The sequence below is a fragment of the Gossypium hirsutum genome, chromosome A06 (genome assembly GCF_007990345.1).
Source record: "Gossypium hirsutum isolate 1008001.06 chromosome A06, Gossypium_hirsutum_v2.1, whole genome shotgun sequence".
NCBI classification, from domain to species: domain Eukaryota; kingdom Viridiplantae; phylum Streptophyta; class Magnoliopsida; order Malvales; family Malvaceae; genus Gossypium; species Gossypium hirsutum.
Genome location: NC_053429.1, coordinates 1,534,765 through 1,557,154, shown reverse-complemented (window position 1 = coordinate 1,557,154; position 22,390 = coordinate 1,534,765). Strand labels below are relative to the sequence as shown.

Below are 22,390 nucleotides of genomic sequence, written 5' to 3'. Positions count from 1 at the left end.
AAAAATTTCCATTTTAAGAGGAGTCAAGGCCTCTGCTAGCCCTCCTGATTTTGCCCCAAACTATTATGATTCTGAAAATGAAATATTTTGTTTGGAGTTAAACTATAAAATAAATTTAATATTATTTCTTAAACAATAATTGTTAAAATTCAATCTTATTTGATTCTTTTTAATAATATAAAGATTAATTTAATCCTATTCCTATAATAAAAGGACCTACCAAATACTTTTACCCTCAAGTATTTTAAAATATAATGATTAATTTGATCCAGTCTCTACAATAAAAGAATCTACAAGTACTTTCCTATGAATTATGCCAAATTATAGTGATTAAACCTCGAATTTAAGCATAAAAGGACTAAAATCACAATTTGACCCATTTGAAAAGATTGATGGCCAAGATTCACATGAAAGATTTGAGTGAATGAAACATCATAGATCAGCTCTCTACTCAGTACTACTGCCTACTGGTGACCAATGGAAAGGATGGGTAGTTTCAGTAAAAGGACAAAGGAAAGGGCAAAATGTAATCAGAAAAAGGTAGTGGGGAATCTATGGGACTATGTCTAGGGTAAGGTTTAAGAAAAAAGAAGAAATTAAAAAAAAAAGTGGAAAAGCCTTTTTCCTTGAGAAGCCATTTTCAATTTTTAAATCATTTCAAAGTTTTGGATTATTTTAAATTTAGATTATTTTGGGTTTAGGTTATTTTAATTTTGGGTTTACCAAAAAAAAATTAAAATTGTATTGTTTTAGGGTTTAAATTATTTTAAATTTTTATCATTAGGGTTTGACACTCAAGTTTTAAGATTGTTTTATGCAATAGGAATGTTGGGACTTAATTTTGGTGGGGTTTAATTAAAATTTTCAAACATTTTAAAAGTTTAATGAATTTTTTAAAATTTAGGGTCTAATTAAAATTTTTATGAGATTAATCAGAATTTATAAAAAAATTAAGAGAACTTAATTAAAATTTTCAAAAAATTATCAAGGGGCAAGCCCCCATGGCCATCATTACCATTTACACTTGGTTTTGAGCTACTTGTTCAAACATTTTTCAAGTTCGAATTGTCAATTTTTTATAATCAAATCAAATTTACAATTCATGAAAAAACAAACTTTGCATGACGATCTACAATACATGAAATTCATCACTGTTTGTGCTATATATAGATTAAATTACTCAATTTATAATAGATTTTACATTTTTACCATGTTTTCAAATTTGAAGCTACCATGTATCATCATTGTTATCGGTTGTCAGTGTTAATTCAATGTATTTTAATAGTGTTAATCAGATACTTAAAAAAAGTACCAAATTAACTTTCGGTTTCTAAATTTGGATGCCAGTTAAGTTTTAAAAAAAAATAGGGACCTAGTAGAAAATTTAGCCAAGATATACAACCTTTGCAACACATCAAGGGACAATTAAGAAGAGGCTAAATTAGCATTGGTGCAGGCTATTTTCCAACATCTGAAAAAGGGGTTTATAGTGCATGCTAATACGTGGTCAGAAACCTGTAATAAATAAAGCCAAAGAAATAACTGATTAGATGCTTTGTTTCAACCAATAAAAACATGGATTTAATCAGGATGTCTATGTATGTATCTAAGCGAGTCCAGTAATTAATATTCTACATTTTATAAGTCTATTAAAGAGTAGATGTTATTCACGAGTTTTAAAGTTACATCAGATACTTTCTTGGATAAAATGAGACAAAAATGATAGTTTAGGTATTGCTTTTAACCCCATAAAAACTTGGTAAAAAAACCTCTTTAGTCCCTCTCAATTTTGAAATAGAAAATTGGTTCCTTCAAAAAATTGGAGTAGTTTAATCCTTGTCAATTTCGAAAGTGAGCAACTATAAGAATAATTAATCACTGCGTTAATGCCATTCATCAATTGTACTTAATTCTAATTGACATAGTGACAAATTAGCCTTCGATGTTTACATATTTTGTTATTTTGGCTTTAATTCTAGAAAATCAACAAATCCAACCTTAACATTTACATATTTACACAAATGTTGCAGGATAATTTTGTTAAATTAGGCCAAATTAACAAAATACGTAAACTCTGTGGGCTAAATTTTTTATTATACCAATCAAAATCATGTACAGTTGGTTGCTCACTTTTGAAATTGACGAGATTAAATTGCTTTGATTTTTTTGAGAGATACTAATTTGCTCAATTTCGAATGAGAGGGATTGGAAAGGCCTTTTTACCAAAAAAAAACTTTATTTTGGGAAAAGCAGTACAGTTTGGGGGGGGCAATTTTGTAGTTATCCCTCTAATCCAAATTATGTCAAACTAAAATAGGGGAGGATCAAGTCACAAAATTCATCATATTAAAAGGACTAAAAGCAAATTAAACCAAAAACTTCAAAACCCATATTATTAAAAAGGCTATTGCAGGCCATAAGTGGGGGACCTGAGTTTCACAGTTATGGTAGCTTAACCTAAAAAATAAAAAAACAAGTAATAATGGAGTCAAAGCATATACATATTACAATAATAAGTGCTGAATATTTATAACTTGTTTTTACCTCATTCATAGACATTTACACCAATGACCAAACCCTACTTCATAGTAATCCCCACCTCTCATTCTCTTTAAAAACCAATCAATTTTCAAAACCTATTTGCAGAAAAATTCTTACCAAATTTGTGTTTTTTTTAGCAAAACATTGAATGGTGTCTGGTCATAGGTTTGTAAATTTAAAATCTCCTAAGAATTGCAGATACCATTTTGTAAATAAACGACAAAACTGCCCAATTTGCATCTTCAATATCATCTGTGTGTATATATATATATATACTGTAAGAGAAAATCACATGCACATGCATTTCAATGTATTTGGAATTTTTGTTCGTTGTTGTGCATCTTAAATTCATCTTCAAGGGCAAAGTTGGTGATTTTAATATTAGGGGGTCGAGATGAAATTGTAACATTTTTAGAGGTTTAAAAAGAAGTTGGTGTTGAAAGGTGTTGAAAGGACTTTAATTAAATTATTGGTTTTTGAGAGGGACTAGAAATGAAAATTTCCATTTAATCAATAGGCTTAAGTTTTATTATTAATTTTTTGGAAGAGGTAAAAATGCAATTTTTGTATTGAACTAAGGGGCCAAATGTTTCAATTGTTCGGAAAAGATTGTTGGCATAAAGATAAATTTGACCGATAATGTTTGCATATTTTGTCAATTTAGTACCTTTTTAAAGTTAAATTTAACTATTAATTTTTTAAAAAATCAAATCACTTCTTAACGGAAATGTTAAAAAACATTATTTGTTTAGTGATATTGGGATGACAACCAACATAATAGTCTACATATATTTTATGTTGACATGACATAATAAATAATTTTAAAATAATAAAAATATTTTTTTTTAAAAAAATGAAATATACCTAGATTATCATGTGGGCTACCAGATTTAAAATTTTAACATTTTAATTAATATTTTCATTGAAAACCAATAATTGACTATTTTTGGAAAGTTTATAATCGTATTTGAGTCTTTTTAAAATATTAAAGACTGAATCAACTAAAATAAATAAATGCAGGTCTTAATTTATCATTATACCAAAACTCTTTTAAAGAGAGTAATAACAAGATTAGGTAAAAATATGTCAACAGTCCCTATATTAAGTAAAAACATAAATTGTTAAAGAAGTCCCCATATTATGCACATTTTTTATAATTCAACAACATTAAACTTTTTTTTCTTTTAAATGTGTAGAAAATGTCCTACCCATATCAAAATTGTTAAAGTGTATATATCACATCATCAAATGATAAAAAAAAAAGAAGATAACTTTAAATGGGACTAGAAAGTAAAACTATCAAATTATAAATAACAAAGAGACTGAATAGCCAAAATTATATTGTACAGGGGCCTTTTATAAAATTTGACCAATATTATTTGCTTAAAAGAGTTCAGTAGGATAAATATAGCTTTAACCAGTTCCCTGTTTCTTCTCAGCCAATTTCATCTACATTCACTACTCTACATACCTTGAAAAACCGACACGACATTCACCGGTGCTGATCACCAGTTTACAAGAACCGATTTAACCTGAGCCTCATGCATATGGAACACAAAATATGCCCTGTACTTTGTAGCTAATATAAAAACAATTTAGTAATAATGCTTTAGAGAAACCGGGTCGGAATATATTCATTTATTCTTAACGGATAGCTGTAGAATTCCTCGGTTCGAGAATCGCCTTTGCTGTGTTGGAACGGTTTCCACCATGGGATTCCTCTATCGTCCACCTGTTTTGCTTCTAATGTGTTATCGAGCACGGTCCCAACGATGATGGCCACGGTTGCAGGCGATGAAAAGAAGGTGTTCAATATACTGTTAAACTGCATGTGTTCGGAAAATTAGAATCGAGTGAATATTGGACCAGTGAAACAAAGAAGAAATCAGGAAGACTTACCCATCCGGCATTTGTTCTCACGGGTCCATGACCGTCACCGGTTGTGTTCATTACAAAGTATTGAGGAATCGATAACCCGAGGAATAGAGACACACCCAAAACATAGATGTTTCTCATGGAATTACTATTTGCAAACTGTATGAATGTGATCCCACAAGCAGCTGCATCAAGAGGGAAAAAAACGGGGCACGGAATTCCCGATTAAAGAAAAAATAAAATATCGAGATACAAGAAGTATCATTATTATCGAGTTACTTACCGACAATACCCAATAAAATGCAATATATGGCTGCAAATATAGGTAATGGGATAGAGGCGAAGAATGCGCCGAATTTCCCTGGAAGAATGTATGGCGACACGATAAATATAACACAAAATTTTCAAAACGACTAAAGAGAAAGTACTAGAACTAACCGAATATGGAGAAGAATATCATAAAACCGGTGGAAATCTGTACCACCCTTCTGCTTCCTATATGTGTAAGTCCGAGAAGGCCGACATTTTCACTGCAATATCATTTAGATAAGACGCGGAAATAATTTTTTTTAAGTATTGTTGTCTATCTGTAACGGCATTTTATGGTTAATAATTATATAAAGAACAGATTTTTTTTACTTACACGGATGCAGTAGTACCAACGAGTGAACCAAAAAGTCCTTCGAGTAACATACCGATGCCCTACATTTACGAGCAAGATGAGTAAGTAATCTTCACTGATGAAAAAATAATATCATGCCATTCACGATAAGTTAAAAAAAAATGACACGATAATCTAGGAAAAGACCTGCAAGCCAATACTCCTGCTGAGTACATGTGCCGGAGGGGCTGTGGCACCCGAAAGCCGAGCTGCTGCAAAATAGGTTGCAGTTGACTGCATTGAAGGTCGGAGAAAGTTCAATTACCGACCAGTTTCTATACTAAAGCATCAATTGGATCAAGCGAAACTGAAACATTAAACTTAGAAAATAAAATCACTAAATAGATAGTGACTATACCTCAGCAGACGAAACGAGTGCAGCACCGATCATCCCAAACACATGGCTAGCTCTGAATATAGGCGTGCCCCATTGAAATGGGTACGGGATTTTAATCCTAGAAACAATGACATTAAATAATTTTTGCAAAACCGAACGCGATTAAAGCAAGCAGAACAGCACGTTATGACCATACCAAGGTGCAGAAGACATTAGGTAAGATCGATCCGTGCGGCAACTCAGTTTAGTAGCAGTCTTAACGTTGTTGTAAGCACCAGACACGGTTAGGATAGCAGCAAAAGCCCACACAATTCCAATGCAAATAAGCAAGGCAAACCTCTCGAGTATTAGATGGGCTCTCGAGGGGACACGCTTCAGGTACTGCAGCAAACAAGTACAATAATCAAATCAACGAAAAAGAATGTCGGCGCGAAACGATGTTATTCTTGGAGTAGCTTACGTGCCTGTTGAGAAATAATCAGTAGAATAAGCATAGGCAGGCCGATTTCCACGCAGTTACCAAGCTGTATCATACATTAACTGCATTATTTATATCAGCATATTATTTGTCCCAACCAAGCATTAAAGTGTTCAAAGAAAAATTACCAATGGGAAGCCTCGTGCAAAGAGACCGAGACCAACGAGACAAACAACTGGTACCATGACTATGGGAGTAAAGAACCTAGAGAGAATCATGTTCAAGTAAAAACAAGATGCGAGCAATAAATAATATAGGTCGTATGAATTTATACTCGAAACTACCTTGTTAGCTCGCCCCATGCCCTACTGTACCCGAGGATGATATTAACAAAGGAAGCAACTATTAGTGATCCCTGAATGGTTCTTATACCGCGAATAAACCGCTACAATAAAGCAAACAAGCACCCAAGTCAGTCATTTATACGTTACTATTAGCATAGGCGAATCTTTTTGGGGGGGGGGAGGCAGGGGGCTTTGCCCCTCAAAAATGAAAATTTTTAATTCAGTCCTCTTATAAATAGATAAAACTATAAATTAATATAGTGAAATTGCACTTTGAACACCCCAAATGAAAAAATTTCAATTCAGTCCTCTTATAAATAAAGAAATTATAAACTAACAATAGTAAAATTGCGCTTTAGCCCCCCTAAAAATGAAAAAATTCTGTTTAGTCCCTTCAAAATGATGAAATTATAAATTAATACTTAATGAACTTATATTTTGATCTATGGAAAATTATAATTAAATTTCAGCCCCTGCTAAAAAAATTTCCTGGATTCGTCTTTACTATTAGTTCAACTTATATATATCCTACTAAACCGTATACATACATCATGCTCAGTTGCAAAGGTCTCATCGGTATAATCATTGATGATAGACAACAGCGGCAAGGTATAAGCAAACGATACACCCATCACTGTGGGAAGTCTCGAGCCAATAAGCGTTTGAAGTAACGTATTAATGCCTGACATAAACAGCAATACTTGAATAACCCGAGCTTTATCACCCTATTCATAACACAATGCAAGGGTTTTAGAGGTTAAACATGCATCAATTCCATTTTTCAAGTATCGAAATTATACAGTTTTATATAACATACATGATTACCACCCATACGAGGCACCATAGTACTTGCAATTAACACCGTTGTACCAAGATTCACAATGAAGTGTTGGAATGCCAATAAAAGTGCTTGAGCTGTTCAACAACAACCAAGAAAAAAGTGTCACACACACATGTATATATACATGGTAAAAGTATCATGGAGGCCTTGTACGAAGAGTCAAATTGCATTTTACCCTCTTAACTAAAAAAATAGCAAATTAGTCCCTGTACATTAGATCAAAGAACAAACTGGTCTTATTTGTTAAGATTTTTATTCATTTCTACAGTTACACGTAGTCTGTTTATTCTGTCAGGCATGCCAACTTTTAACCGTAGAAATGATTGAAACTTTTAACAAAAAGACCAGTTTACAGGGACTAATTTGTTTATCTTTCGAGTGAAAGAGGTAAAATGCAAACTCCGACTTCTGCCATACATACAGAAAATTTTATTGATTCTTAAAGGGATCTATTTGATTCTGTAATTTCACCATCAAAGGACTAACATGCAAAAGAAAAAAAACTGGATATACCAAATAAAAAGCAAGCAACTTTAAGCATAAAATCTTAAACTTTTTACAAAAAGGGAACTAACGCCAAGAAGGATTGGAGTGGATGCAGTATTGAAGTTGATGAAGTTGTTCAGCTGGAGTCCAAGTAGGTCCCCTTGAAAGAGCGAAATTAGGAGGAGGAGCAGCCGGCGGAGCAACCACTTGTGGCGGCGGTGGGTGGTGGTGGTGCTGATGATTCTCCGTTTCACCCATTTTTTTAAACTTTTTTCAATTACCCTTTTCAGCTATTTGTAATCTTCTTTTTGTTCAGATTCCTAACAAATAAAAAATAAAGGTTTGAACTTTGAAAGTGTTCTTCCAAGTAACTTTTATATTCTTTTTTCAGAACTGACAATAAATCACCGACGAAAAAAATAATAAATAAATAAGAACTTAAATACATAGATTATGAATAAAGAAATTACCTTCTGTATAGCTTCGATGATGGGAAAATATTAAAGAACAAAAAGAAAGTTCATTGAGCTCAAAATTATATTTTTTTATTAAAAATTAAATCTTTTCTTTTTTTTTTGGAGACAAATTAAAAATGAAATCTTTTGAAATATATAGAGATATGAGAGAAGAAGATGAAATAAAGAAAAAGCTAAAAAAAGTGAGTTTGGATTACGTTATGTTTATGATTTGTCGTATTTCGTAAAGAATATAATACTCAATTTCTTTAAAGAATTTTGTGTAAATTTTAAATTCGTCCCTGAATTTCATCTGTTTTCAAATATGAGTAAAAATTTAATTAGACCTTTTCTGTGGCGGAACTTGAAATTTTTTTGGGGCCAAAATTAAATTATATATTTTTACGATAGTAAAAATTTAATTTCATCATTTTAATAGTCAAAATTTTTATAAATTTTAAAAGATTAAATCAAATTTTTATCATTTTTAAGAGGCTAAATTGTAATTTTACCATTACTAATTTAAAATTTTATAAATTATAAAGAGTCTAAATTAAAATTTTACCATTTTAGGGGACATACTACACTCTACCACTGGATCTTTCTATCAACTTGGATGATAAATTTCGTATGAGCTAATATAGTATTTGGTATTTGAATTTGGTTTCGATGTTCAATTTGGTATTCACAATCAAATTAAAAAAGCATGACAAAAAATAAAGCGAGGATGCTAGTCTTGAGTACTTAAATGGGATAAAGAAAAACTCAAGTATCAAATTTTAGAAACCTACGTATCGAATGTAACATTGAAACAAAACCCAGGTACCAAATAGTATATTAATTCATTTCACATGTATAAAACACATGAATAAAATTTTAAATACGGGTATATTTACTGTATGAATAACCTAAATATGATACGTTTAGAAAATAGCTCTTCTAAATTGTCTGGACAATAATACACTCGTGTTTTCAATTTTATCTTTATATTTTAAATATTCTCAGCATGATCTGAACTAACATTTAATGCTTAAATTGACGGAAGATCTACTTGATACGATATTAATACTTTAAGGATTTAATTAGAATATTTTGAGTTTTATAGAGATCAAATTAAAATTGAGACAATAGTTTGAGGATGTGTAATGAAATTAACCTTTTTTGTGGATGGGTGCAAAATTAAATAATGTGGAAACCGGGAATGGGCAAAGCGCGTGGGGACTCTGTTTTTCAGTTTTTCTCACAGTAGATTAGATGATGTTCGAGAATCTTACGATGTTGGCTTTTGTCGAATTTACCTTTCAATTTCGTTGAAAATAACATTTATGCCATGCGGGCATTTGAAATTTCAGTTATTATTTCCTAAAAATTAATTTATCTTATTTATTAATTTTGTCCTTTTTTTTTTAAGATCACTTTATCCTTTAAATATTAGTTAAATTATTTTATTTTAAATGAAAGAAATAATTAAACTGTTAAATTTTTAATAGCATTAGCATGATAGCATGCATAGTGTATATGTAAATTATCATTCGTGTTTGCTTCATTAGTATCTAATTAATTTTTATATCTAAAATTTAAAGATTAAGAGTCACGATAAAAATAATTAGGGTGAAAATAATAAAAGAAATAAGTGATAAGGGCTAAATTTACTATTAATCCTTTTTAATATAGATTTTTTTTGTTAATGTCCTTTTCATTTTAAGAAAATAAAATAATTTAGAATCATGGAGTTAAGTGATATAACAAAAGTCTCTCCTACCTTAACCAGTAATTGAAAGTTCAATTCTTACCCTAAATATAGAGTAGTTTTAAAACACGTGATTAGTGTCTATCTCTTTAATGAACCCATCAAATATAAAAAGTTAATCATTAAACGCACTCCAGTTAATAGCTTAGATCACCAAATAATAATAATAATAATAATAATAATAAATTAGAAAATAGAAATGGGATTGTTGATTGATGGGTATGTTGTCAGCCCATGGTTTTATGTGGATTGTAGTGAAACCTTTGAATCTAATTTTTTTTTAAGGTTAGACTTTATTTGACTTGTATAAAAAAATTTAAATTGATATTTAAATATTAAATCATTCTAATTACATTCTTAAATGATTAAGGTTATATTAATTATATCTTTTCATTATTAAAATCGTTACTTTAATTGTTAAATGACATATCAGATCTTATGTTACGTAATTTAAAACAAAAATTTTAAGAAAAATGAATATTTTAAAAATGGGTGTTTTGAAATTCTTAATTTTGAGATTTTCGAAATTTGTTTAGAAGTTTTATCATTCAATTTTTTTCAATTTTAATTTATTTTTATTTAAATTTAAATTTAGCTTTCTTTGAATTTACCCAATAAATTTTCTTTTGATTGCATTGTTGACTATATATTAGACAAGTTGAAAAATAAATAAAAAAACCACTTAAAAGTTAAAAAGCACTTTTATAAAACCCTAACCTACCTAATGATGGTCCACTTATCTTTAACTTTGAGTTTATTCATATAATTAAGAGAAAAATTTTAAAGTGAAATTTTTAAAGGGTAAATTCTACTATTAGTCTTTATATTTTACAAAAGTTATAGATTTAATCTATATACTTTAATTTTGTCATTTTTAGTCCCTATACTTTTTTAAATTTTAAAATGTCAGTCTTCATCAAGAATAACTGCTAAATTCATTTAGTTACTATCTGTTATTTTTAAAATCTGATGCGACAAACATATTATTATATATAATAATTTTATATATAAAATCTATGTATTATATATACACAGTAGAATTATATATAGCAAAATTATGTTAATGAATAAATTATAAATACTTCTATAATATTAAATTGAAAAAGCATAGTAAAAAAGTCAGAATATTTTTTTTAGACTAGAATTAAGTTACATATTTTTATGAGAGCTCAAATAAAATTTTACAATTTTACTAATTTATATCTTTATAATTTTATAAAATGACTAAATTAAAATTTTCCATCTTTGAGAGATTAAAGTGTAATTTTATCATATAATAAGTTATAATTTTATAAATTTTAAAGAGCCAAAAATATAATTTCACATTTTAAGGGGTTAAGCCCTTGCTAACCACTCGACACCACCTCTGGGTTGTTCATGTGCTAGGTCAAGCTAGGTTCAAAGCAACCTATGCATGTTATTAGCACACTCCATACTTGTTGAAGCCTGACCTAACTCAAAATACGATCCTCAATTTTTGTCAAGCCTGCACATATTATTTTTAGCGTTTTTATTAGAAATTTGCTATTTTTAATTTAATATTTAAAAATTAAATATAGCATATATTCTAATATTTACATTAAATTGTCATTACATATTATTATAAATTTAATTTTTTATATGAAATAAATTACATAATTAGAAAATGGGTCGAATCATGTTTAAGTATTGAATGTCGAAAATCAAACACAATCCATATTTTAAACTGATTAAACTTTTTTATTTAAACCCACTAATATATTTGTTTAAATCTCAAAATCAGACAGATCTCAAGCTTTGACGGATAATTCTACTTTTAAATAAATCTAATATAGAAAAAATACAATAATTACATATATAACTAATTTTTTTAAATTTATATGTAAACACGACAATTTTTGTCTCGCTCTATTTTCATCCCTTATACTATTCAATTATTAAATAAAATGATTTTTTTTTTCATTTAAGCCATTAAAATGGAATTATAGAATAATCGTAGAATAGTATTAAGAGACAAAGCACCGACTAACAGATCAGATCACCTCCCCACTTATACCAGCTTTTAACTCTTTCAATAATTGCATGCATTTTCCCTTTTAGCCCTATGTAATATGAACGCAAACACTAAGTTTAAGATTTATGGGGTCTCATCATCAACCTTATCAACTTTCTAATTTTCAACTCATTCATTCATCATTTACATTTGTTTGTAGAATTCGCTAGAATTTGATAATGCATATCGTAAAAAGGAAAGATTCGGGTTTAAATTTTAGACATGACATTATTGAAGTAAATAACCACAAAACTTAAATAGAAACTGTAAAACAAATATAAAGAATTTTAGAAAAAAGTTATATATATTAGATAGACTATGCTACGTCTAAGAGGGAGTAAAATTCGATTTGAAAAACTCGATACAAAATTTAAATTTTGAATTAAATAATTCGAGTTAATTGAGTAATTTGGATCAACTCGAATAAAAAAATCAAAATTTTCGGTTTAACTTGAATATAAATTACACAATTCGAGTTAATTTCTAAAATTCGAATAAGAAGAAGTAAAAGTACGTCGTTTTGATAAATGTTTATCCATCAACCTTACTTATGTAATTAAATAATCAGTCCAAATAAATATAATATTGAGTATAAATAGTAGGATTCATTAACTCAATTTGACTCGATTTAAAAAAAAATTCAAATTGAATTCAGTTGCTAAAATAGGATTCATCAACTCGATTAACTCAAAAAATTTTTACTCAATTCGACTTGACCAGACTCCATCGAATGCTCACCCCTAATTACACCCGGAAGATTCGAGATTAAGATTACAAGTTGAACTACAAAGAAATTGAGTTTCAGAGTCAGAACTTTTGATGCAAGCACTTCATTCTATCTAAAGCAATTCTGAGGAAAATATGTATTCCTAAAAGGGAAAGTGGGCTTAGAATGAAGGACCTTGAGTATTGAAATCAAGCTTGCATCATGGAACATTTTGGTTGGAAAGTGGGCTTTATTAAAATGGAAGGAAAGTCACCATATTTAAAGTTGGGTTGGTTAAGTTTTGTTATTAATTTTATATACGTGTAAAGTTGTAAATTTAATCTATATTATTTAATTTTATTATTTTTCGTAAGTACGGCAACATGGGGTAAGTAAGGGCATGATCTCCTAAAATTGAAAATTTATGTTTTAATCCTTTTGAAAGTTATAAATTTATATGTTAATATGATAAAATTATATTTTATGGTTGAGAATGACAACCGTTAGTTTCGTTAACTATTTTCTTTTGTAAGTAGTAGGCAAACATAATAAATTGACATGACATTACACAATTGAAAATATGGTCGTCGTATAAAATTATTAAAAAAAATAACTCAATGAATTTAACTAGAATTAAAATTTAATTTTTTAAAAATATAAATATTAAAATTAACCCTATTAAAATATATGAATTAAATTTACAATTTTATACATAATACAAAATTCTGACAGCAATATTTAACCTAAGTAAAACATCTCACCTTATTTTAAAATTAAATATATATAATAGTTGACTCAAGTCGTTGACTTTGAAGTTAGGCAAACAGGGCTTTCAAAAACTGCCCTCGTGTATTTTTTTTTTAATAATTTAGATATATCATGTTTTATAAAAATAAATTATTTATAAATTTTATAATAAAAATAATAATGTGGTAAGAATATGCAAAAAATAATCTCTCTAATCGATAGGAGGGAGATGCATGCGGCTAAACTGCAATTACACGTGAAATTTCCAGTTTTCCATGCGTATAAGCATACCCTCACAACGCTGTGTGGTCAACAAGACAATATCACCTTATTAAAATAATATTATTTGCACCTCTAATTCTATAAATAAAAAAATTATTTTTGTTTTTTTAACTTTTAATTTGTGTTGTTGTTAAATTGTCTTAAAATAGACAAAAAATTACATATTTGTTAACTTTATTGATATGACATATATGTATTGTCATGTGGATGCCACATCGGTAATTACTTAATTTTTTAAAATTAAAAATTCAAAAAATTTATAAAAATTTTTAAAAAGTATAAATATATATTAGTATTTTTAATTTTTAAAATTTTAATTAATTGCTAACATGATAGACACGTGACTATCGCGCTAATTTTTTATCTTTTTGAGGTGATTTGACAAAAATACAAATTTAAGAACTAAAAGTGACGAAAATTAATTATCAATTCACCAATTTATTTATGCATTGTAATGATTTAATTTTAATTATAGTTATATAATGTATTGATTGTAACTACGACTTATAATTGTATCTTGAAAAGATAATATAATAAACCACGAAAATTAGACAAGATGAACAAGTTTTTTCTATTTTTTCAAGTTATTTTGAGTCTAAGTCATTTAAGTACATCAAATTTTCAAAATCAGGTCAAACTTAACAAATATAAAATTTTATTCAATAATAATAAACATAAAATTAAATCTGAAAGTTTCATCACTGAAAAAGCAAAGAACAAAAAAAAAACAGAAGAAGAACCAGAATTATACACACACTTGAATGAATTGCATTAGGAAAACTGAAAGTTTCAAACAATGGAACATGCAGGAGCATAAAACAACCAAGTACCAACACCAATACATATGAATATTAGAAAAAGATAATTCAGATTCAAAAGATCTCAAAGCATGGTTGTAATACAATTTAACAGCCTCCTCTTTCCACTGTCAACACCTCATTTGCTTGATTCAAAATGTTAGCCCTCAAAGTTCCTCTTTTTTCCAGCCATGAAATCTGACGTAATCCACCTGCTACATGTTTACACAATCCTTATATCTGTCTTATCAACCAACCTTGAAAGATCTCTTCAATTCAACCATTTACGTAAGGGCAGCCCCCACTTTCTAGCATGAAATAAGCAACAAAAAAAAGCTTTTTTCAGGAAACAGAGATGAACCCGGATTTTTTCTTTTCTTGATTCTGCCGAATCTGGCCTATTCTATTCCGTGTCTGATGGGTATTCGAAGATGCTCGATATGAGCCAAGTAAGTACCGAGTCTATTTTAAGTTATCTCAGATGTCAAGAAACTGCTACAGCATCTTTCCCAACATGTGTATAACGTATCGTATCTGAAACTTTGGATGGAGGCCAATAGCGGAATACTGATCTCCCGATAATGTTATCAATGGGAAGCGGGCCCCTGTGGAAGAAGATAATTCAAAACATGACATTATAATCCTTCCCAACGCATTGCTGAAACTAAATGGTTATTAGTGGTAAGAAATGTTAGGATTACCAATTATGGGAATCGAAACTTTTGTTACGATTATCTCCCAACACGAAAACATAACCTTCTGGCACAACCTGCGGAAGCCAGCCACACACAAGACCATAAAACACTGTTTAACCAACGGCATCAACTCGAGGACTGTGTAACAAAACCATGACAAAGAACAAGAGAAACATATGGATATGAATAATTTGTGCAATATAAAATCATAAGTGAGAAACTAACCAATGGTTCCATTTCGTAATCCAAAGGCTCTAGAACAAAATCTTCATCTTGTTCAATACCATTTATCAACAGTTTCCCATCACGAGCCTATTAGAAAATCATTAACAATCATGCACTTTGCAGATAAGGGATAAAGGGCAAAAAGTGAAATAAATGAAGAGGGACAAAGAGATCTTATATGTTAAAGCGAATGAATTTCAAAGATCTTAATAAAGAGCTTACTTCGATGCAGTCCCCGGCCTTTGCAACTATCCTTTTTATAAACACATCACCTGAACTGTATCCGATTTCCTACATATTGAAGTAAACAGTCACCAATTATAATCTATAAAATGATGCAAGGGAAATGCAAAACCAATGGGTTAAGCATATAAACCGAACTGAACCAAACCAATTTGACCAAATTTTCAGTTTAGTCGATTAAGGAGTTCGGTTTAACTAGATTTAGTCAGTCAATTTTCACTTTTGAAACCTAAGCTAAACCGAAAGCCAGTACCTATATCCATCCTGACCCAAATAGTCTATTGGTTCAATCAATTTTAAGATGATAATAAGCAATTCTAATCTATAAGATGATGCAAGGGAAGTGCAAAAGAAAAGGTTAAGCATTTAAACCAAATTGAGCCAAACCAATTTGACCACAAATTTCAATTTTATCAGTTTTCGGTTTAGTCGATGAAGGAGTTCGGTTCAAGCAGATTTAGTCAGTAGATTAAACCAAAAGCCGATACCTATATCCATCCTGACTCATATAGTCTATCGGTCTTAAGATAATTATAGGATTATCGGGCGAATGCTCGTTACTACAAATTCTACAAATTATAAGGCAATGAATTTTCAGATTTTGAGACGTACCTGCAAAACGGGAGGTGTCGTGAATATGACAATATCTGAAATTTCAGGTTCTCTAAAGAAATATGAAACCTGTTCATAATTAAAAAAGAAACAAAATTAAGCATACAATCTTTAATTTTAGTGCTCTATAGAAGTGATATTGGAGAAAAGGAGATACTTTCTCAGCCAAAATGCGGTCACCAACATCCAGTGTAGGGCACATAGAAGCTGAAGGAATCGATCTTGGCTCAGCTAAAGATGATCGGAAAAGTATACTAACGGTGACGGCAGTGAAAGCTGCCTTGGCATCTTTGGAGCATGAAGTTAACATCTTTGTAATCCAACTGGATTTGGGATCTAATTCCAAGGTTAAGCTTTGATTACCATCGTCGTTTGTTCCTCCTTTATCCACCTCGGTACTCTCCGGTCCGACCGGAGGGGATTCGTTACACTGCAACCATTTGGAGCCTTGAAGGAAAGGGATAATTGAAGCGGCTTTGAATGGTAAGATTCCCACACTGGTAGATGAGGAATAAGAGCTGTAAGCCGTTGACTTCATTAACGAGATCAAAGCAGCGACGATTGGGTTATTGTAACCGTCTTTGAGGAATTCAGCAGCTAGGGTCGAACACATGGTCGACCGCGGGCGGCGGAGGTCGGCTGCGGCGGTGGCGTGGTAGGTACGAGGAGGGGATGGGTGGACGTCGGATTTTTGTTTGGGGGAAAGGAAACGAGACCGGAGCCAGCATTCGTGGACTGACCGGGAAGGGCAAGAACCGAGACGGGAACCGGCGGTGGAGGCTAAGTTTTGGGCGACGTAGCCGGAGAAACTGACGGTGAAACGGATAGCCATATTGATGAATTGGATAAAGTAGAACAATAAGTGGTACAGATTGGGTTCGGAAACTAATGGGTTTGATTTTAAAAACCCTAAAAGCAAATGAAAGCCATTTTCGAGGATGGAATCGGTGAAGGAGAGACAAGAACGGGGAATTGAGGAGTTTGATTAGGCCAAGGGATGAGAAACGGAAGCCGTTTTCTGAAATTGGGTGCGCTCCCGGGCGAGCGGGTGGAGAGTGCGGCGTTTCGGCGTCGTCGTCGGCGGCGGTGGCGACGAAGACGAGATTTAGAATGTTTGGGAGGGGAAACTTCAATAACGTCAAATAAGGAGAAACGTTAGGGGTTTATAAGAGACGGCGGGTTCTTTTTACACTTCAATAGTGGACAGAGTTTTTTGCCATATTTACGAAATTGCCCAATTTATCATTTTTAAAAAGGGATTTCTTTTTGTCATCGGCCGGTTGTCGGACGGACCAAGTCATCCCACCAGCTTTCGGTTCCAACGGTTTGATGGATTGTTTTGATTTAATTAAAAAACTTATTAAAACTTCATAAAAGTAAAAAACTCGATTTAATCAGTGTATATTAGTCTACAAGTTAATCAATTCAACCTCTATTTTTCGGGTCGTTATACCAACCAGTCCTCAATCCAAAAATCTTGCTTGGCAGGGGCGAAGCCAGAAAATTTTTTTAGGGGGGCCAAAGTAAAATTTTACCTTTACTAATTTAAAATTTTAAGAGCCTAAAATGTAATTTTCTATTTTAGGGGCGTCGGGGCATAGCCAAGGGGCCCATGCCAGCCCCCTTGACTATGCCCCTGTTGCTCGGGTTGGTATTGTTTTTATAATAATAATGATGATGATACATATTAGCATTTTTGATTGTTGGTATTAATCTTATATAAATTTTTTCCTATACTCACAAAACGAGTGTCATGTAATTTAGTTTTTTATTAGATAATTATTTAATATATTGACGGTAGAAATTTTTTAATTACTAGGAATAAGTATACTAATTTTTCTTAATTAATGTTTATAAAATTGAGGAGATTCAATGTAAAGTAGCGTTTCAACTCTAAATTCGAAGTCAATTTAGAACTAATACCATCAAATTTTTTAGAGATATTTTAAAAGTTACTTATAAATCCTCAAATCAATTAAATCAGAGAATATTACACGCTTAAGCGTGCTTGATCTCAAGACCATTCATATTGTTGTAACAATGATGATGTCAACCGAATTAAAACTAAATCAACTCATAAACAAGTTATTTGTCACTAAATCGGTAATTTGTTTAGAATCAGGACCAATTAGTGGAATATGCAAATGTTGAGAACTAAAGTTATTTAATTTTTTAGATTCAAGACCAAATTGATAAATGTATAAATATTGAGGACTAGATTTACTTCGGAAAATTAACGAAAGATTAAAAAAATACAAAAATAAAGGATATGGTTGCTTTGTGGTTTGATTGTGTAAATTTGTGCAAGATGTAGGGTATTTTTGTATTTTCAATCTTTCTATTACTAAGATTGACTTTGAATACCAATGGGCATTTTCGGGTTTTCCTTTTCCTTTCTTTCTCGGAATAACACTAATGGGAAAGACGTGGCTTCTTGGAAGATTCCTTCCTCAAAGCAAATATCATTTCTAATAGTAAACTATTGGGTAAATTTAAAAAAAAATACAAAATTATTATTAAATTATTTAAAATTTTTCATTTAAGTCACTGAATTATTGAAATCATTATCATTTGGCTTTCTCTATTCACACTATTTGTACCAATCGAAAGTTATTATTCTCCTTTTATTCTATAGTTCAGTGTTTTTTTATGACATATCTTTGAATGTCAACTATCTTCTTCGATTTTCAACACTGACTGTCAGATCAAATTGGATTCAATGTATGTTATTCTACTTGTTAATGGATACTGATTCATAGTATCGATCGTCAAATTGTCACTTGAAGCTCGCTATCTAGACTTAAAATATATATATAATAGCCCAATAATTGAATAAAAAATTTTCGAATAATTTAGTGACCATTTTGTAACTTTTTGAAATTAAATGGTCAAAACGTAAATTTATCAATAATTTAGTGACGTTGTATGCAGTTTACCCAAAAAAAACTAAAAACATAAAAGAAAAATACAGAACAATTAATTTTTTTATATTTTAAACATTAATTAGATTAAATGCGTATTTAGCCCTTGGAATATGCCGTTCTTTATATATAAATACCTCAAAATAAAAACTCTCAATTAACAAATGGCATGACAATAACTTGAGATGTTGAAGAGAAGAGAAGGTGTATTGAGAAATTGGATGGAATTGCAAAGTATAGAAAAGAAAGGGGAGTGTTTGGATATATTATAAAAAAATTGTTCTAGCGATCACTCACTTTTTAGTGAGTGACGTAAGCGCATACATCAGCCATAAATAAGTTGACCACATAAAGTTTGACTTGTCTTAGTGGCTAATAATATTGCTTTTCTATTAAGGTTAGTTAATAATATTATTAATTAAGGAATCACTTGTTTAAGTGTTGTGGTTTTTTTTTTCCCTTCCAAATTACAACAATTTCTAATTAATTATTTCATTGATTTCATTAAATATGAAAATGAGACGTGACGATATTTTGCCCGACTCCGATCTAATATGCTCCCAACATAATTTGATTCGATCTGATTTAAAATTAAATATTAATTTATTTGTATTGAACTCGACTCAAAAGTCAAAACTATACTCAATTCTGATTTCGATCCATCTTAATATGTCACAAATCTTATTTTAAATTTTTTTATCAAAATAGAATAAATAATTTTAATGATTTCGGTCGTGGCTCCAAAAAATAAAATAAAATTTATTTATTGATCCCTTTAATTATTAGAAAATTATATACACTTTGACCTTCGAAAAAGAATTATTCATTTTTGATCCCTAAACAAATTTTTAGTTTCGTCCTTATTAATATTATATATAAAGGTATTTTGGTAATTATTTTAGGCGTAGCAAGTTGAGCGATTTCAGAAAATGAGGGTAAGCTACCTAGTTGGTCATTTAACTTTTAGGATATTTTTGTTTTGGTCACCCAAAATGGAATTCTTACAATTTCATCACTCAACTTTTAGGGAGTTTTTATTTTAGTCATTCAACCGTTAAATCTTTAACGATTGTTAACTTGTACACGCCACACCATGTTCACATTTTCATTTTAGTCACCCAATTTCTAGGTTGCTTTCATTTTGGTCGCCCAAAAAATATCCTTTTTTTAATAATGATCGGGATGAAAAGACATTAAAGATTAAAATGAAAAGGTGGTAGGAACTAAAATAATGCTTTGAAAATTGTCAAATTGTAATTGTTTAATCATTTGCAAAAAGTTCTAAACTTCTTTTTTATTTAAATATTAAATTTTAAAATATCAAAATCAATTAAATAAGTAATTGATAATTTTTTTATCTCATGACAATGTCAAACGATTTATTACTGTAATATTAAAATTAATTTAATTAATTAATTTAGCCTCCTTTGAAATCTTAAAAATTTATTTTACGTTTCCAAATTAAAATCAACTCAAATAAATCATATTTAATAATTGTAAATGAAACTCAAATTTTTAATGCAATATTTTAGTTTCTACCACTTTTTCACTTTAATTCTTAATTTTTTTTTACCTCAATCAATACTTTAAAAAGTATATTTTTTAGGTGACTAAAATTAAAGCAAGTTGGAAGTTGGGTGACCAAAATGAAAGTGTGAACATGATATGACATGTACAAGTTAACTATAGTTAGGGAGGGATGTGACTAAAATGAAAACGCCCTAAAAGTTGAGTAACGAAATTGCAAAGATTTCTTTTTGGTTACTCAAAATGAAAACACTCTAAAAGTTGAATGACCAACTAAAGAATTTATCCCAAATATTTTTTTTATCATATCACATCACAATGCATCATATTTAAATTTTTAAGTGAGGCTCAAACTTAAATACTCAAAATCTCAATCATTCCAAATGCAATTAAAGGTTTATTGTACATCATTAATAAGTCAAAATAAGCTTAAGCTTTAAGAGAGGAAGAATTGAACACAATTGGATTGTAGTTTATTGGGTTATTATTATTATTATTATTATCAATATTATTATGGGTTTTGATTAAATTTGTTCTTTTTCTTTTTTTACATAATATCGGAAATTATCAATAGTCTCTCCTCAACCCATAATAAGAAACTAAAGCATTTCAGTGCACTCAAACCTACTCCCTCCTATATTGATAATAATACCCATACAAATCGAATTAATATTTGATGTTTTTGATATTATTAATTTAGTTAGAAATACATGCTTGATGGATCACCTGCCATTTTTTTCTTTAATGTCTTTAACTACTAATAATTTAATACTAACATCAACTTTAAAAACATTTATTATTCACCTATCAAGAAATGTTAATAATACTATTAAACACTTCAACAGAATCTTTGACCAGCTTTTAGTAATTCAAAATATTTATATTTAATTAAATAAAAAATATAAAACAATATTCAGAGTAAAACAATTTTTTTAAAATTAAATAAACAATACTTTCATATTTATACATTGTGATACAATATTTGATAATTGTGAATGCTTCACATGGTTGTATTGAGAAAAGTAGAGGTGAAGTGGGAAATTTTTTTTAGGTAAAAAGTGTAATTTTATCTCATATTAATTTAAAATTTTATAATAAATGATTAAAATTTAAATTTCTTATTTTAGGGGGACTTGATGTGATTAGCCTAAAAGGTTGATATTGAAATAATGTGATACGATACTATGAGATTGTAGTCATTCGAAGGTTAATGAAACAAAATTATGTTATATATGATATTGTTTAAGTAAGCTTCATTTGGCTAAATGAATATGAACTTTATTTATCGCGAGGATGAATTATTGAATAGGTATAAACAATACACAAACTTAAGGGTGAGCAAAACTCGATTCGATTTGAAAAATAGAAAAAAAATCAAATTGAGTTATTCGAGTAAACTCAAATAAGTAATTTAAGTTCGAGTCAATTTAAATTTTACAATTCGAATAACAAATTTGTGTAAATACCCTTTTGGTCCCTGTCAATTTTGAAAATAAACAAATTGGTCTCTCATTCAACAAAAATTACAAAATAATTCAAAATAGTTTTTAAAATAAAAAATATTTATAAAATTTTGAAAAATTAAAAAATCTAAAGAATATATAAAGAAAATTAAAACTTTAAAAATTTTCTAAAACAATAAATCTGGGAACCTAAATAAATAAATTAATAATTCAAGTTTACCATACTAAAGTCTTTTATTATTTTTATTATTATTTTGCTTTGAATTTTTTTTTCAAATATATAAGGTTTCAAATTTACATGCTCCGAATGAAATTAGTTATATTGTAACAAGATTTTAATTTGACATATTTAAATTTTTAATTCAACTCGAATGATTTCACTCAATTTGATTGGACTTGAATTTGATTTAGCTTGACTCGACTCGGAAAAAA

General features: G+C 29.6%; 2 protein-coding genes across 3 annotated transcripts; both read right to left on the bottom strand.

The window, feature by feature from the left end:
- Positions 1-3,895: 3,895 nt before the first annotated feature.
- LOC107940320 (nucleobase-ascorbate transporter 3) lies at positions 3,896-8,185 on the bottom strand. 2 transcript variants are annotated; one of them, XM_016873759.2, is made up of 15 exons: positions 7,974-8,185; positions 7,593-7,823; positions 6,994-7,091; positions 6,725-6,901; positions 6,177-6,277; positions 6,021-6,096; positions 5,879-5,938; positions 5,611-5,795; positions 5,436-5,532; positions 5,225-5,311; positions 5,060-5,118; positions 4,855-4,946; positions 4,700-4,777; positions 4,441-4,601; positions 3,896-4,366 (listed from the first exon to the last, which is right to left on the bottom strand). In XM_016873759.2, the coding sequence occupies exons 2-15, from the start codon at positions 7,759-7,761 to the stop codon at positions 4,151-4,153; spliced, it is 1,656 nt and encodes a 551-aa protein (XP_016729248.1). In that variant the 5' UTR covers positions 7,762-7,823; positions 7,974-8,185; the 3' UTR covers positions 3,896-4,150. The 2 variants fall into 2 exon arrangements, with proteins under 2 accessions (XP_016729248.1, XP_016729249.1); XM_016873760.2 differs by lacking the exon at positions 4,700-4,777.
- Positions 8,186-14,220: 6,035 nt separating this feature from the next.
- LOC107940319 (probable thylakoidal processing peptidase 2, chloroplastic) lies at positions 14,221-17,244 on the bottom strand. Its single transcript, XM_016873758.2, has 6 exons — positions 16,205-17,244; positions 16,048-16,116; positions 15,415-15,483; positions 15,193-15,279; positions 14,974-15,041; positions 14,221-14,877 (listed from the first exon to the last, which is right to left on the bottom strand). The coding sequence occupies exons 1-6, from the start codon at positions 16,877-16,879 to the stop codon at positions 14,757-14,759; spliced, it is 1,089 nt and encodes a 362-aa protein (XP_016729247.1). The 5' UTR covers positions 16,880-17,244; the 3' UTR covers positions 14,221-14,756.
- Between the last annotated feature and the right edge of the window lie 5,146 nt (positions 17,245-22,390).